This window comes from Mus pahari, chromosome 19, assembly GCF_900095145.1.
Source record: "Mus pahari chromosome 19, PAHARI_EIJ_v1.1, whole genome shotgun sequence".
NCBI classification, from domain to species: Eukaryota; Metazoa; Chordata; class Mammalia; order Rodentia; family Muridae; genus Mus; species Mus pahari.
The window spans coordinates 323,892-337,025 of NC_034608.1; the positions used below are offsets into that span (position 1 = coordinate 323,892).

General features: G+C 49.2%; 1 protein-coding gene across 1 annotated transcript in view; it reads left to right on the plus strand.

The window, feature by feature from the left end:
* The window catches only part of Cacng8 (calcium voltage-gated channel auxiliary subunit gamma 8), a 23,910-nt gene extending 11,575 nt beyond the window's left edge, over positions 1-12,335 (plus strand). Inside the window, exons 3-5 of the mRNA XM_021219592.2 lie at positions 7,676-7,759; positions 8,509-8,649; positions 11,306-12,335. Of these exons, the coding sequence (XP_021075251.1) occupies positions 7,676-7,759; positions 8,509-8,649; positions 11,306-12,066 (986 nt within the window). The 3' untranslated portion in view covers positions 12,067-12,335. The remainder of the gene's footprint in view (positions 1-7,675; positions 7,760-8,508; positions 8,650-11,305) is intronic.
* Positions 12,336-13,134: the final 799 nt, after the last annotated feature.

The following is a 13,134-nucleotide window of genomic DNA, read 5'->3' on the forward strand; positions in this document are numbered from 1 at the left end:
TGTCTGATTTGGGTGGAGGGGAATTTATACCGTGGAGTATGTGCTGAGGTCAGAGGATAAATCGACTTTCTTCTTCCACCACAAATGAATTCCCGCTGTAAAAGCCAAGTCATCAGGCTTCATAGAATGTACCTTTTTACCTGCTGGGCCATCTTGATGTCCTACCTTCTCCACTTTATCTAGTTCAGGATCTCTTGCTCTCTGAGCCAAGAGATGGTGGTGGTCCTACCCACAATTAGATAGGTCTTCTCACATCAATTAATTTAATTTAAAAACTCTTCACAGATATTCTTGAAGGCTAATCTTAATCTAGACAACCCTTCACAGGTATGCCCAGAGAATTGGGTCCTGTGTGCCAAATTGATAATTAGTATCATCACAGTAGCCCAGGCTGGCCTTGAACTTGATGCATAGCTGAGGATGGACCGAAATCTTTTTTGGAGGGGGAGGGGAGCGGGGGTGTTTCCAGACAGGGTTTCTCTGTGTAGCCCTGGCTGTCCTGGAACTCACTCTCTAGACCATGCTGGCCTCAAACTCAGAAATCCGCCTGCCTCTGCCTCCCAAGTGCTGGGATTAAAGGCATGCACCACCACTGACTGCATTGCACTCTTGATCCTTCTTCTGTATGTCCTGAGTGTTGGCGTGGCTTAATATAACCAGTTTATGCAGTGCTGGGGAGGGTACCCAGGGCTTTATCCAAGGTAGCTGAGCCCTCTGCCAAATAAACTATGTGCCAAGTCTTTAGTGTGTTTTAGTGATCAGTCTTATGTGACTCTTAACCGCTGTGAGGTGGGAGCCTGAGACCATCATCTTAACTCATGGCACCACTGTGAGTGTGCTGATAGATAGAATTTACATTTAGGGAGATGGCTCAACTGTTTAAGTGCTTGCCCCACAAACATTAGGACCTGAGTTCAAATCCCTGGCACTCATGGGCATAGCACTATAGCCCAGCACTGGGAAGGTAGCAATAGGAGGTTTGTTTTTTGTTTGTTTGTTGACCAGATAGCTGAAGTGAAGAGTTCAGGTTTGGTTGAAGGCCCTGTCTCAAAGAAAAAGACGGAGAATGACTGGAGAAGACACCCAAAGTTGACCTTTTACCTTCACACATGTATGTGCACATATGCATACACACACACAGCACACATACACACATACATACACACACACATACACATACACACACACAGCACACACACACATACACACACACGCACACACACACAGAATGAAAATTTACATTTAGAAGATTTTTCTTTTTTCCTTTCTAAATTTTGACAAAATATACATGTTATAAATTTATCATTTTACTGCTTTAAAAAGTATTTACTTAATCCCAACACTTGGGAGGCAGAGGCAGGTGGAGCTCCGTGAGTTCAAGACCAGCCTTGTCTACACAGTGAGTTCCAGGAAACTCAAGACTACATAATGAAACCCTGTCTCAAAAAAAAAAAAAAATTTTTTTTTATATGTGTGTGTGTGTATGTGTGTGTGTTCTTGCTTGTTCACATACTAGACGCATACCATGACATGTGTGGAGGACAGAGAGCAACTTTTTGGTTCTGTCCCACTTTGATGCAGGCTCTTTCTTGTTTCTGCCATAGTGCATAGCCTAGGCTAGTTGGCCAGTGAACTTCTGGGAGGTTTGCCATTTCCATCTCTTTATAGCACAGGGATTACAAATGTACACCACTACATCTGGCTTCTTACATGGGTTCTGGGGATCGAACATGGTCTGTCAGATTTACCCAGCATCTGCTTTCCCCATCTTTATTCAGAGAGGGCAGTGGTCTACTTTTCTATTATGGTGGTTCTTTGTTTTGAGACAGGTGGGCAAGGAGCAGGTCAAGGCTGTGGATGACCTTGAATGCCTCGACGTCCTGATTACTGGCCTGTGTGCCTCCACCCTGGGAATTGAACCCTGTCCAGGTCCTTTGGGTCTTATGCTAGGCTGGCACTCTACCCACTGAACTATATCCTCAGTACCACCTTACTCATTGTTAAGCACGCAGCTCAGTTGTGCTGACTGCGTTCATGTTGTCCTATAAACTAGACTCCAGAGTGCCTCTGACCCTCACAAAAACCATCAAATCTTTCCCCATTCCCTCTCCCCTCACCTTGGAAACCACTGTGCTACTTCCTGTATTTGTGAATTTGGTTCCCCCAGGTTCCTCCAATAAATTTTTATTTTATTTTTATTATATTTAAATTTTTTATTTAGTATTCCTGTATATGCATGTGTGTGTGTGTGTGTGTGTGTGTGTGTGTGTGTGTGTGTGTGTATGTGTGTATGGGTGGGTGAGTAGGCCTGTATCAAGGCACGGGCATGAGGGAGGAAGACAACTTTCTTGAGTCTTTTTTCTTTTTCTACCATGTGGGTCTCGGGAATTGAACTCAGACCTTAAGGCTTGGGGGCAGTCACCCTTACAAGCTGAGCCATCTTGGCAGCCAAATGATACAGATTTTGTCTGTGTGGCTTTATTTCACTTAGCATCATGACCTTAAAGTTCAAGTATGTTATAGCAAGTTTCATAATTCTCTTTTTAAAAGTCTTTTATTAGTGTATACTAAGGATAAACAACGATGGGAGTTTTATACATTTTATACATTCAATTTTGTTCTGGAAATTTCTTCTTGTCTTGTTATTTATTTATTTATTTATTTATTTATCTTGAGGTTTTTTCCTTTGTTTTGTTTTTGTTTGTTTGGTTGGTTGGTTTGGGTTTTCGAGACAGGGTTTCTCTGTGTAGCCCTGGCTGTCCTGGAACTCACTCTGTAGACCAGGCTAGCCTCGAACTCAGAAATTCACCTGCCTCTGCCTCCCAAGTGCTGGGATTAAAGGCGTGTGCCACCACTGCCCGGCTCCTTTGTTTTTGTTTTGTTTTGTTTTTTTGGAGACATGGTCTTCCTATGCATCCCTGGCTGTCCTGGAACTCATTATGTAGATCAGACTGGCCTCAAGTTTATAGAAATCCTTCTGCCTCTGCCCTCCTCCCCCAGTACTACCATTAAAGGTGTGTACCACCATGCCCACTTTGGAGTCGTTTTGAAAACAATATTACGTAGCCTGGAGGATCCAGGAGCTGCCTGAGATGACCTTGAACTCTTGATGCCCCTGCTGGGATGACAGGCTGATTTGCCATCAGCCTGGTTTAGGAGGTTCTAGGGAATCAAACCCACGTCCTCTGGTGCAGTAGGCCAACTCTCTATGCACTGAGCAACATCACCCACTTAATTCCTCTTTAACGGTTGGATAATATGCCATCGCGTGTGCACGTTGCGTTTGGCTTGTCTAGTTAACTCAGTTTACGAGGGGATGTAGATCATTATCATTTTCTGACAGGGTAGTACCTATCTGAGACTGGCCTTTAACACCACAGCTAGCCTAGGATGACCTTGAACTTCTGGTCCTCCTGCACTGTGCTTTCTAGGTGCTTGGGTTACAAGCACAGTGCCTGCTGTTCCCACTTTCTGACTACCATGAATTGGCAGTCCAGCCACCACCGGCTCTTAACCACAGAGCTGCCTCTCCAATCCCCCAATCTTTAACTTTTTGAGGACTCTACAAACCACACTGTGTGCCACAGTAGCCACACTACACTTTATTCCTGCCACTGGTGCACAGAACTCCAGTTTCTCCACATTTCACCAACACGTGCTACCTTCTTTTCTGTCCTTTGTCATCCCAATGGATGCAAGGTGGCATCGTTGGCTGAGTGTGGGTGCTGCACACTTACCATCTCAGCTACCAGGAGGCTGAGGAGAGAGGATGATGAGACTGAGGCCAGCCTTGGCTACACAGTGAGACCCTTCCTCACCAAAACAAAAAGACCAGTGACGCTGAATACACGTTTTTAAATGTTAGGTGTGTATGTGTGTATATATATGTGCATGTGCATGCAGTGCTCACGATGACCAGAAGAGGGCCTCAGTTTCCCCTGGAGTTGGAGCTACAGGTGGTCATGGGCTACTAATATGGGTGCTGGATGACAGAACTCAGGTCCTCTGCAAAATATGACACATTTTTAACTGCTGAGGCATATTTCCAGTCCCTAACATCTTTTAAGCAAGATTTGCATCACATTTATGATTGACTGACTGGTTGATTCTGTGTGTGTGCGCACACACACATTCATGCACAGGATCGCTATTGAGAATGTGCACCATAGTGAGCATCTGGAGGTTAGAGGATAACTCTGGGGGGGGGGGTAGGATTTTTCCTTTTACCGGATGGGGCTTAGGGATGTAACTCAGATCATCAGGCTTGGTAGCAAGCTCCTTTATCCACCAAGCCCACCTACTCCCCCCCCCCAAATCTTTTTATTTGCATCTTAGTCTGTTCATTCATTCTTTCATTACAAGCTCTATGCCCCCTTCCTTTTCCTGTCTTGTAACCCAGGCCAGTCTCTAACTTGCTGTGTAACCAAGGATAGCTGCGAACTTCTGAATTTCCTGCCTCTATCTCCTGGTGCACCACCATGTCCTGTTTATGTGGTACTGGGGATAGCCCTCTGGTTTTGTGCATGTCAGGCAAACACTCTACCAACAGGGCTACATACACAGCCTCACTACAAGTATGTATTAAGCATTTACTATGGGTGAGGTCATGTTTGGGATACTGGAGATGCACTGATGAACATCCTAGATACTGGCAGTCCAGTAGCGTATGTTTGAACCCTTTGCTGTGAGTCCCGCTTCTGCTTTCTTCATCCATCAGTGCTGAATTGCTGAGCCTTTCTGTGCCTTGTTTTCCACATCTGCCCAATGGGTGCTGTCTGGGGCTTCCATTGCTGTGATAAAACATTATGGCCAAAAGCAACTTGGGAAGAAAAAAGTTTATTTCATCTTACAGATTGTAGTCTATCATCCAAGGAAGTCAGGTCAGGGACTCAAGGCAGGAACCGGGAGTCAGAAAATGAAGCAGAGACCATGGAGGAACACTGCCTGTGGCTTGCTCCTCATGACTTGCTCAGCCTGTTTTCTTATAGCAGACGGAACCATCAGCCCAGGGCTTGTACCACCAACAGTGATCTAGGCCCTCTCATACCAATCACCAGTTAAGAAAATACACCATAGGCTTTCCTACAGGCAAATCTAGCGGGAGCATTTTTCTCAGTTAAGGTTTTTCTCTTTCAAAATTACTCTAGCTTGTGCCAAATTAACACAAAACTGACCAACACAGGTTATAATAGATAACAGAACATTCAATTATGTTCCAGGCAATATGTGTGCTAGATCTCTATATGTGGATCCTATTTTCACATCAACATGAGTTAGATCCTATTTTTTTGGATTTTTTTTTTTTTAATATGTGAAGGCACAGATGCAGTTAGTATATATGTTAACAAGGTCACAGAATAAGGATGGTATAGCCAAACAGAAAACAGTGGAATTTTTTAAAAATTATTTTTTTCTGTGTATGAATATTCTGCCTCAACATATGTATGTGCACTGTGTGCATACCCAAGGCCCACAGAAACCACAAAAGGGCATTGGATTCCCTGGAACCAAAGTGAGAGACAGTGGTTAGATGGCGCATTTCTTAGGAACTCAATCTGGGCCCTCTGCAAGAGCACCAAGTGCACATTTCTCCTGCTCCAAAGTGGGATGCTCAGTGTCAAGCATCTGGTCTGCATGTGATATCAATCTTATCTCCTTATTTGTCATTAAATTTAATTAATCAGTTAGTTAGTTAATGGGCATGGATATGTTCTTTCCGTCTATGATGTGAGTCCCAGAGATCAAAGTGAGGTTGTCAGGAGGCTTGGCAGCAAGTACCTTTGCCCACTGAACCATCTTATCATCTCCTTACTTCTTTTGTATGCATGTGGTATCTACATGTGGTGTGTGTGTGTGTGTGTGTGTGTGTGTGTGTGTGTATGAACATGTATGCAGTGCAGAAGGCAGAAGAGGATGGCCTGATGTGTCCTTAAGACAGGATCTCTCACTGAACCTGAAGTTAGACTGGCAGGCAGCTAGTCCCAAGCATCATCCTGTGTCTGATCTCTTGTCCCCAGCACTGGAATAACAGGCATATGTGACAGTGTCTGGTTTTTGCTTTATTTAAGTGGGTGCTGGGATTTGAACTCAGGTCCTCATGCTTGTAGAGAAAGTGGTTTTACCCTCTGAGCCATCTCTCAAGCCCCTAAGTTTCTCTTTCACTGCTTATCAAGCACGGTAATCAACACAGGAAGTACTTAAACATGTGAGTCTTCACAGCTTACTCACCGCCTCAGACTCATTCTTTCCAGTTCTTTCCTTTATCCTCATTTCTTCCCCTATGTTCCTTTGCCTGACTTGTTCCAACATCTTTCTGCTATCTTTATAGTAATTCATTATTCCATCCATCCATCCATCCATCCATCCATCCCTTCCTTGAGGCATCCTGGGAGCCAGGCTCTGTACCATGCAAGGATCAGGACACAGGCAGTCAGTCCTTAGCCCCTCCCCCTTTAGGAACTGGCAGCTTGCAGAAAATAAAGTATCAAAAAAGTCTTCTTGATTCATGGACCTCAGGGGGCAGCTCAGGGAACCCTTAGCCCTAGAAAGAGGAACTGGTTCAACGTGTGTGTGTGTGTGTGTGTGTGTGTGTGTGTGTGTGTGTGTGTGTNTGTGTGTGTGTGTGTGTGTGTGTGTGTGTGTGTGTGTGTGTGTTTGCACGCACGGGCCCTTGAGCTGTCTCTGCAGAATAACTATTACATCTGCAAAGACCCGCAGGTTGCTTGGAGTTGACAATAAACGAATTTGTGCAATTTGTTTTCCTCCAGCTATGCGCCACAAGCAGTAAAACAGAATCTGTTCCCACAAATGAGATAGACAGGTTCAGAGAGAGGAAGGATAAAGCCTCAAGATGATCACTGGGTTCTCAGGAAGTGCCATGTTTTCGGAGTCCCTGGTTTTTCCACGCATTTTCACCCTTCTTAACAAGCTTAGGCTACAAGGGTGCTGTAGATGTGGCAGTGGCTAACACTGACTTACTTGCAAGGGAAATGGGAAGTCACATAAGTTGAGCGGTATTTTCTTCGATCCCCCTCCCCCTTTCTTCTATTTTCGCTCCTATCTCAAATATCCCAGTATGGCCTCAAAACTCTGTGTGACCCAGTGACCTTGAACTTCCCATCGTCCTTCCTCTACCTCTGGTATAGTGCTGGGTTACAGGCTTGTACCCTTTCCTCTTTCCACCCCGCACCTTCCCCCTCTCAAATATTCTTAATATAGGTGGGAAACAGGTCTGAGGGGTGCAAAGTTTGACCCGACACCAGTTGGGGACTAGGTTTCCTCTCTCTCTCTCTCTCTCTCTCTCTCTCTCTCTCTCTCTCTGATTTATTTATTTATTTATTTATTTGACACTGTCGCAGTGTTCAGACACACCAGAAGAGGGGATTGGAGCCCATTACAGATGGTTGTGAGTCACCATGTGGTTGCTGGGAATTAAACTCAGGACCTCTGGAAAAGCAGTCAGTGCTTTTAACCGTTGAGCCATCTCTCCAGTCCCCGGATTTCTACCTTTCAATCAGCCAGGAGAGAGCGAGGACAAGGATAAGGATCTGGGAGCAAGAATAGGGATCTGGGAGCTTGCATTTGAGTAGGGGAGGGTCTTCTCGGAACACTTAGGGTCGCCCCTCCCCTAACTCTGAAGACCGCCCCCCTCCCACCGTCCCCATCCCCTCTCCAGGGTTGAAAAGAGGTGTCTGCGTGAAGATCAACCACTTCCCGGAGGACACGGACTACGACCACGACAGCGCGGAGTACCTGCTCCGTACGTGGGGGATCAAGGATACGGGTGGGATGACGACGGGTGCTGCGGATGCGTGGAAGGAGAGGAGCGGAGGAAGGGATGGGCGGAGCTTGAACCTCAAGTCTAGATTAGTTTCCTAGCCAAGGGTGGTGATTGGTCGGTTAGATGTCTATAGCCTGACTACTTTGTATAGTAAAGGGCTGTAGATTGGCTGTTGTGGCGGTCCGGCACACTGAAGTCCCGACTGCTACTCCCCCGGGGAAGTCTGTGGTGTGATTGGGCTGTTATCCTGAGAACGTGGCAAAGCCTTAATTATGATTGGTTGCTTTAACCGGGCTCAGAAATCTCAGAATCTGATTGTTGAGGGTTTCAGGAAAGAGTAGAAAACGAGTGGAAAGAGAGAGAGGGGGATAAAGAAAAAAAGAGCGGGGATGGAGATAGAGGATGAACACGCAGGGAAGGAGACAGGGATGAAAATGGGGATTCAGGCAGGAGAGGGCGAAGACAGAGAAAAGGAGTCGGAGCGAGGAACGTGATATAGATACAGAAAGAACGGAGGGGAGATGAGGAAGAAAATCAAAGAAAGAAACTTTTTAAAAGGGAGGGGGAAATGAAACAAAAAAGAACCAGAGTGGCAGAATTAGGGAACTAAAATTAGCTAAACGGAGAGGGAAGCAGGTAGGAGGCGCGGTGGGCCCGGGGCGCAGCGGCCCGCCTGACCGCCCTCGCGCTTTCCTCTCGTCCCCTCTCTTTTCTTTCTTTTCCCCTAGGAGTAGTCCGGGCTTCCAGCATCTTTCCTATCCTGAGCGCCATCCTGCTGCTGCTCGGGGGCGTGTGCGTAGCTGCCTCCCGCGTCTACAAGTCCAAAAGGAACATCATCCTGGGCGCAGGGATCCTGTTCGTGGCAGCAGGTGAGAGGCGAGGGAAGGGGCGGCGAGGCCTACCCACGAACGCGCGTGCGTGTCTGCGGGCGCATGGGCACGTGTGACTGCAAAGCTAGCCTGCCCCAAGCGCCCCCTGGGGACCGGAGCTTTCCTAGACTCCTCCCAAGCTGTGCCACCTCCGCCTGGGTAAGGTAGATTTAGGTTTAGTCTTTTAGCCTGCTCAGACTATGAGTAAAGTGGGAGGCAAGAAGGGGAGTTTCCCTAGCTGTTTTAGAGAGTCAGCGGAAGGCGTCTGGGGAGGGGCAGGAGACCTGAGACAGTTGGAGTCTGAGGATAGGGAGATGGAACTGGCCTTAGGAAGATAGGGACTGAAGAAGAAGAAAATGATCCGGGTAGATCCTAAACGGGGCTAGACCTAAAAACCCTTCTAAACCAGAGGCTCTCAACCTGTGGGTCACAATACCCTGGGGGGGGGGGGATTGAGTGACTCTCAGCTGTCGCCTGTCAGATATGTACATAACGATTCATAAAGGTAGCAGAATTACAGTTATGAAGAAGCAATGAAAATAGTTGTATGGTTGGGGGGTCACCATTAGGAAGGGCCTCAGCATTGGGAAGGCTGATAGCCACTGCTCTGGGCCCCGGGAAAGGAAACTGAAGGCTCTGCGTGGGAAAGACTAGGCTCTTCCTATTTGAGGAGGAAGGCCATTTTCTAGAAAACTCAAAAGAGAGAGGTTATGCAAGAAGCTAGACCTAGGCCAGAATGTGGAGTTGGTCACCTCAAGAGTTAAGGCCTTGGGTTGTGAGTGTAACAGAGCACACAAAGCCCTGGGCTCCGTCCCCAGCAAAGCATAAGCCTGATATAGTGGTGCCTGCCTGTAATCCAGGAGGATCAGAAATTCAAGGATCAGCCTTGACTACACAGAGCGTTTGAAGACAGCCTAGGCATTGTGGGAAATCTCAAAATAAAGCCCCCTCCCCCACCAAAAGAACTGGGTCTAGGGTGGGAGACACCCAGCATAATAAATCTTTAGGAGCAGAGCTGAGACCCACTCAATAATGGTAAGACAGGGGCGGGAAACTGGGGTAGAATGCGGAAAAGACTCCCTTCTACACTAAGGGTGTAGTTTAGGCCAACAGAAACCGAGCTTGCTTAGATTCTACAGGATGGTTTAGACGAGTGGGCGTGGGATTTAGACTCCCTCACCCCTATGGAGATTAGATTAATGAAGATGGGGCTTAGACTCCTAGAAGGGAGTTTTAACACATTTAAATGGCAGGGTGTGTGTTGTAGAGAGGGGTGGTCTACATCTGTACAGGGAGGGGCTATATTTAGGTCTGGGAGAGGTATGTGGCAGGGTGGAAGTCTAGCCTATATCTACAAGGCCTGGGGTTTAAAAAAACTGGAGGTTGGGCCTGGAGTACAAGAGTACTCTGAAGGGTGAACTTGAGGCTAGCCAGAGTGAATTAGGCTGCATACTTAGGCAAGGACTCTGTAGTGCAGGGAGTTAGGTCAGCAATGGACAGAGCCGAGAGACTTAAAGTGGAATTGCATCATTCGCAGCAAAAGGAGAAGAGGGAGGGACCTGAGGGAGATACCGGTTTATACTTTGGACAGGAGCTGGAATCCGAGCCTGAACTACCTCAGGAAGGGTAGGTTTAAGACCAGTCAAGGTTGAGCCTAGATATGCTGGGGCAGAGTTTGGGCCGGTGGAGGCTAGACAGAAGGGGCAGAACCTAGACGACCTGGGGGTGATAGCTAGACCGTGGGAAAGAATTAAGATGGTTAGGATAGAGATGAGCCATTGTCAACCATTGCCAGAAATCTCCTCAGAAGGTAAGATCTGAGTGTTCTTGGGGTCAAGGCCTTGACCACATATGGGTGCAATTTAGATCCATGTAGGTGAGACTTAGGGAACTGAGCGGGGGGGGGGGGGGGGCTGGGTCAGGTAAAAGTAGGGCCACTGTTAGCTGGGGAATGGAGCTAACACAGAAGGCAGAGGCCAGACCTCCAAGGAAAGTACTTCTGGCCAGTGGAGGCGGGGGGGGGGGCAGATTTCTGAAGATGGCTTAGGCAAATAAGTGCAGACCTTGGACTTCTCTGGAAGGGTTTTGACTCTTGGAGGCGGGGCCTAGATTCCTGAGGCAGAGTTAGCTCACTGGAGTGGTACTTAAACTTTGTAGGGGTGAAGTTCAAATCAATGACAAGGGGGGCTTAGAGCCCTAGAGCGGTGTTTAGTCCAGTAAAGGTGGGACTTGAGCTCTCGGGTGGAGTTTAGCAGGCAGGGTTTACTGCTGGGTAGGGTTTAGGCCAACGGGGCCAGGGCTCAGATCGCTGGAGTAGAATTTAGCTCAGCAGAAACAGGGATTGAGTTAGATTAATGGGAAAAGGATTTAAGACTTCTTGGTGGAAGTTAGTCCAGTAGAGATAGCTCTTAGCCTCCTAGACTAGTGGAGTACTTAGACTTCCAATGGTGAGACTTAGACCAGGTGAGCAGGACTTAAGTGGGATCAAGGCTTAGACACTTTGAGTATTTTTTAATCCGGTGGGTCTGGGGGCTTAGACTCCTGGGGTGGAGTTTAGCCAATGGGTAAACTGGTTTAGAGTCTTGGGGCTTTAAGACAGTTGGAAGTCCTGGAGCCCTGGCGGCCTTGAGGCTCCCACATGACCGTCTCCATCCAGGCTTGAGCAACATCATCGGGGTGATTGTGTACATATCGGCCAACGCGGGCGAGCCAGGCCCCAAGAGGGACGAGGAGAAGAAAAACCACTACTCGTATGGCTGGTCCTTCTACTTCGGCGGGCTCTCCTTCATCCTGGCCGAGGTGATCGGCGTGCTGGCCGTCAACATCTACATCGAGCGCAGCCGCGAAGCACACTGCCAATCACGCTCGGACCTGCTCAAGGCCGGCGGCGGCGCGGGCGGCAGTGGCGGGAGCGGCCCCTCGGCCATCCTCCGTCTGCCCAGTTACCGCTTCCGCTACCGCCGCCGCTCCCGCTCCAGCTCCCGAGGCTCCAGCGAGGCGTCGCCATCGCGGGATGCGTCTCCCGGCGGCCCCGGGGGCCCGGGCTTCGCTTCCACGGACATCTCCATGTACACGCTCAGCCGCGACCCGTCCAAGGGCAGCGTGGCTGCTGGGCTGGCGAGTGCCGGTGCAGGCGGCAGCGGTGCCGGCGTGGGTGCCTACGGCGGGGCGGCCGGGGCGGCGGGGGGCGGCGGGGCGGGCTCGGAGCGGGACCGCGGGAGCTCGGCGGGCTTCCTCACGCTGCACAACGCTTTTCCCAAGGAAGCGGCGTCCGGCGTCACGGTCACAGTCACCGGACCGCCCGCTGCGCCCGCGCCCGCGCCGCCCGCTCCTGCAGCGCCCGCGCCCGGGACCCTGTCCAAAGAGGCTGCGGCGTCCAACACCAACACGCTCAACAGGAAAACCACGCCCGTGTAGGGGCGTGCGCCCTCGCGGGGAGCCGGGGGGCGTGTCCGGGGCGCGTGCGCGGGCGCGCGTGCAACGAGGCCGCCGGATCAGGGTGCCCCCCAGGTCTTTCCCCGCGAGCGCGCTGGACACCGCTGGGCCTTCTAGCCCCTCTCCGCACCCTCTACCCGCCCCCGGGGGCGTGGGGAACCCCGTCACGCTCCGAAGCAGGGACCCTTGGGGAGGGGGACGGGACGGGAAAGGGGTTCCAGCGTGGGAGCGCTGTGTTTTATTTTTGTGTTGGGAAGATTTCAGGGGAGGGAGGGAGGGCCCGTGGTGTTTTTTGCAGTTTTGAGATGTTTTCTTTTTAAATGTTTTGCTGTGTGCATGTGGGGGCGGGGCGGGGGGAGGGGAGGGAGGGACTCCCAGCCCAGCCCAGCCCAGCCCAGCCCAGCCCAGCCCAACTCCTGGAGAGGGGCACATAACACATGAATATAGAGTTACATCTACAACTATATATACACATGTTCTGTATAAAGAGACAGACCAGCAGAAGGCAAAGGCCAAGGGAGGAACGCGCTGACATTTAGTTCACTTTTTCATTCATCTTTCGACAAGGGCTTATTAAGCACCTACTGTGTACCAGGTGATGGTACAGAAGGTGGTGCTAGGGAGGAGGGGACATAAACGCAAGGCGCATCCGATCATTCATTCCTGGAAATTTTATGTGTGTGCGCGCGCATAACCCCTAGGCATTGTACCCACCGTTGAATACAGAAGGGAAGAAAATAGGGTTCTTGGCATCTTCAGAGAATTCGCATCTTGTACTTGAGACAACCATTAATCACATACATACCCAGTAAACGACACTTAGAAATGTAGAGGCCCCCTGGGGCTGCAGCTCAGTTTATAGAGTGCTTGCCTAACACAAGCCCTGGGTTCCATTCCCAGCATTGCATACACTAGGCACTGCGGTAAACACCTGTAATTCCAGCTCTTGGAAGGTGAATGGATGGTCAGGAGTTCAAGGTCATCCTGAGCTGTATATTTGTATATTGAAGTTGAGGCCAGCCTGAACGATGAGACTCTTGAATTTTACAA